Source organism: Camponotus floridanus, unplaced genomic scaffold (assembly GCF_003227725.1).
Source record: "Camponotus floridanus strain SB8 unplaced genomic scaffold, Cflo_v7.5 scaffold461, whole genome shotgun sequence".
Taxonomy (NCBI): domain Eukaryota; kingdom Metazoa; phylum Arthropoda; class Insecta; order Hymenoptera; family Formicidae; genus Camponotus; species Camponotus floridanus.
This window is the reverse complement of record NW_020229616.1, coordinates 38,472-42,771: the sequence shown is the minus strand read 5'-3', so window position 1 is coordinate 42,771 and position 4,300 is coordinate 38,472. Positions and strand designations below refer to the sequence as shown.

Here is a 4,300-nt window from a genome sequence, read left to right as displayed (position 1 = left end):
TAAATAACGACGTTATTAAACCATCCGATTCCCCTTATAACTCCCCTCTCTGGATAGTCCCAAAAAAACCCGACTCTAAGGGTAACAAGAGGTGGCGCATGGTGATAGACTACCGCGCGCTAAACGAAAAAACCATAGGCGACGCGTACCCTCTACCAAATATCGCCGAAATACTGGATCAACTAGGCAGTGCAAAATATTTCAGCGTTTTCGATCCGCATCCGGTTTCCACCAAATACCTATGGATAAAACGCATGCGAAGAAAACCGCGTTCTCCACTCCCCACGGGCACTACGAATTCAACCGTATGCCCTTCGGCTTGAAGAACGCACCCGCAACGTTCCAACGACTCATGGACCAAGTCCTATCGGGTTTGCAAGGAGCCGAGCTCTTCGTCTATCTCGATGACATTGTGTTATACGCGAGCTCCCTACGCGAACACGAACTCAAGTTCAATAAATTAGCGGAGAGATTAAAGAAAGCCAACCTAAGACTGCAGCCCGACAAATGTGAATTCCTGAGAAAAGAAGTCGGATATTTAGGCCACATTATCAGCGACAAAGGCGTAAAACCGGATCCCGAAAAGATCCGCGCAGTAAGGGATTTCCCCAGGCCAAAGCATGCAAAAAACATTAAACAATTCCTGGGCCTCGCGGGCTACTATCGTAAATTTATCCCGAATTTTTCCAAACTCGCGTTCCCCCTCACGGAATTACTAAAGAAGGATCGTGAATTCAAATGGAACCCAGAACAGGAACAAGCGTTCACCACTCTCCGCGATTCCCTGTGCACGCAACCCGTCCTGCAGTATCCCGATTTTACCAAACCCTTCGTTCTCACAACCGATGCCTCGGGATACGCCATAGGCGGGATACTAAGTCAGGGAACCATTGGAAAAGATTTACCTATAGCCTATGCGTCACGCTTGCTTAATGACGCAGAAAAAAATTACTCCACAATAGAGAAAGAGCTTCTCGCTATTGTGTATTGCGTGAACCACTTTCGTCCCTATCTATATGGACGAAAGTTCGCGCTAGTGACGGATCATAAGCCACTCGTGTGGCTACACTCTGTAAAGGATCCTACCTCTCGACTCGTCCGCTGGCGTTTAAAATTGGCCGAGTACGAGTATGAGGTAACGTACAAAGCGGGAAAGACTAATGTAAACGCGGACGCACTTTCGCGAAACCCCATCCCTATATCCGCCAGAGGAAACTCTCAAATCCTAGTCCTCGAAAATGAACCTCTGTCAGCCGAGTCAGATGAATCTCTATTTTCCACAGTGCCAAAACCGGGCACTAACGAAAGCGGCACGCCGACCAATGCGGAAAAAACACCCCCGACCTTGCCCTGCGAGCAGCTAAACGAAGCTGAAGAATATGTAAACAGCGAAAGCGAACTCGGCACCAAAAGCGACACAGAATATGAAAGTAGCTCCGAGTCCGATGACGACGAACAAGTGCTCGAAAACCCGAACGAACCCGCCACTATACGAAATCCAACGGGACCTAACATAATAACGATCCCCGACAATTTCACCACGCGACGCGATAACCTTGTTATTTTCACTACGCAGCAAGGCATCCCGATCGACCAAGGGGCTCGCATGCTCGCAGAAACGAATTCATTACCTTTAATTAGAGACGCGACACTAGGCAGAGCCCGCGTCGACCGGAATGGCTCGCGACGAATCATATCTTTAATCGTCAAAGATAGAGTGTCAGGAATAACGGAAAAGGAGATTATTAAGGAAACAATCCACTCCTTGCTAGACGTCGTCACCGAACTCGATCTACAATCGATCTCTATTGCCAGAGGCAACATTGATAATGTATCCTGGGAAACAGTATACATGCAAATTATTCGAATCCTGAGCGAAACCAGAATTAAAATTTTCGTTTGTAAAAATGATATTACCATACCAGCAGAAGGAAACAGACAGCAAATTCTCTCGGAGAACCATTGCTCTGCCGTAGGCGGACACAAGGGTGTTACGAAGACGTATAACCGCATAAAAAAGAGATATTATTGGCCAGGAATAAAAGCGAGCGTTGAATCATATATAAAGAATTGCCGCGCTTGCCAATTAAAAAAATTAGTAAGAACAAAAACTCGACAACCTATGATACTTACCGACACCCCTGACTCCGCCTTCGACAAAATCTCCATGGATATCATGGGTCCTTTACCAACGACACATTCAAACAATTCTTACATACTTACTATACAGGACCTGTTAACTAAATACTCTCTCGCGATACCGCTCCAACGCGCCGGAGCCATAGAAGTAGCCGATGCGCTCACTAATGAATTTATATGTATTTTCGGAGCTCCCAAGGCAATCCTGACCGACCAAGGACTGCACTTCCTAAATAGTCTTATGCGAAACGTCGCGCGTAAATTTAAGATTAAACACTATAAAACCACAGCGTATAGACCACAAGCCAACGGTTCAGTCGAAAGATCGCACCAAGTCTTGTGGGAATACCTGAAGCAATTTGTAGACAAAAATAGCGAATGGGATAAATGCTTAAAACCCGCATCCCTCTCATACAATACAAGTGTTCACGAAGGCACCTTGTATACTCCGCACGAGCTCGTGTTCGGTAAAATGGCACGAACTCCCACGAGCGACCCCGCTATCACAGACACAACGAACGAAAGTTATACCGAATATCTCTCAACACTCTTTAATAGGATTAAAGACGCACAAGACATCGCACGCGAAAACCTAACACGCGCCAAAGAGAGATCCAAAAGATATTATGACCGTAAAGTTAAGGCTTGTAACGTTAAGGTAGGCGATAGCGTATACCTCCTTAGAGAACCCTCCAAAGGGAAACTAGGGGACCAGTACGTAGGCCCCTATAGAATTTTAGAAGTTCGTAAGAACCATAATGTAAAACTAGCTATTAGCGCCACCAGAACCCGTGTAGTACATGTAGATAAACTCAAGCACTCGCCCCACGACGCCCCCACCACGGAAGATTCCCCCACTCCAGAACCACCATATCAACGGAAGCCGGACGGAGGACCGACTATAACTCCGCCAGACACCGAAGCGTGAAGGTCGCCGCATTCACCATGGATCACTGGTTCTGTATCACCGCCTTGATCCTGTCGCTACCTGCTGCATCGTACTGCCTCATCGGGTATGATTGCGGAGGACAAGGACTGAATATCACCACCTTATCGCTCTTGGACATAGGCAAATGTGCCGTCGACGATATAGAACCTAAGAAAGAGACTACTTACGTACAACTATTACAACAATCAACTTACGATCGCACTCATGTGATACAATGTAAGGTCGAAGTCGACCGCACCATATATTACTGTGGGATGCATTCCCACGTCTCAATAGTTCGAGGAGGACGCCGCCAATACACGATCGAACTCAACGAGCCCATCTGCAAAAAACTGCAGAATACCGGAACCATAGACATCGGGACAGGACGGAAAAGCATCCTCCAATCCTTCAAAAGAAACAGCACAGACATACGAAGCGTCACCCTCGCAGGTACCACCGGAATGGACGGAAGCTGCAAGGGAACTCAATACTCAGACGCCTACGGGACCTGGGAAGACGCAGTCGCCCAAGCTATCGTGAAAGTAACCCTACGAGATTTTGAAGCAGTAGTCGACCGCAACGCAAACGAGTTAATCCTGCCTTCTGGGATACATTGCAAAGCACTAGCAGGGGAGTGCCTGGACCAGGACGGTTCGGAAACCTACTGGACCTCCACGCCCAGGGACAGCTGCCACTTCGATCAATACGATGTGCTCTACGAAGGCCCGGCTGACAAGCTCACCGCGCAAACAAGCGTCGATACGCCGACGGTGTACACGGTAACGACGAAAGAAACTACCTTTGCCCTCACGAAGACCACGGAAACAACGTTATGCGGATACAAGCTGATGTCAACGGAGCACCCAAAATTATTTGTACTTGAAACGAAACGAGGAAGGACGTTTAAGATACGCACACGAATATCTGTCAACAACCTAGACATATTCGCGTACGTAAACTCAAAATTCATATACGTAGAAAAACATATCAAGACTCAACTAACACAGCTGTACCGAGACATAATGGAGCAGAAGTGCGCGCTCGAGAAAGAAATACTACAGAACGCACTTTCGCTAGCCAGCTTTGCCCCAGACGAAATGGCGCACCGGATTATGAAGGAACCCGGTTATACCGCGGTTGTAGCCGGAGAAGCGTTACATCTAATAAAATGCCTAGCGGTAGAATGTCGAGTACGACCAACGGAAAATTGCTACAATGAGATTCCAGTAA

The 4,300-nt window shown here is 47.3% G+C and overlaps 1 protein-coding gene across 1 annotated transcript; it reads left to right on the top strand.

Moving 5' to 3' along the window:
• Window positions 1-241: 241 nt before the first annotated feature.
• LOC112639094 lies at window positions 242-3,067 on the top strand. The gene has a single exon (XM_025411987.1). The coding sequence runs from the start codon at window positions 242-244 to the stop codon at window positions 3,065-3,067; it is 2,826 nt and encodes a 941-aa protein (XP_025267772.1).
• Window positions 3,068-4,300: the final 1,233 nt, after the last annotated feature.

Coding starts and splice junctions, on each gene's coding strand:
- LOC112639094 (XM_025411987.1), top strand. CDS start 242: ATGGATAAAACGCATGCGAAGAAAACCGCGTTCTCCACTCCCCACGGG.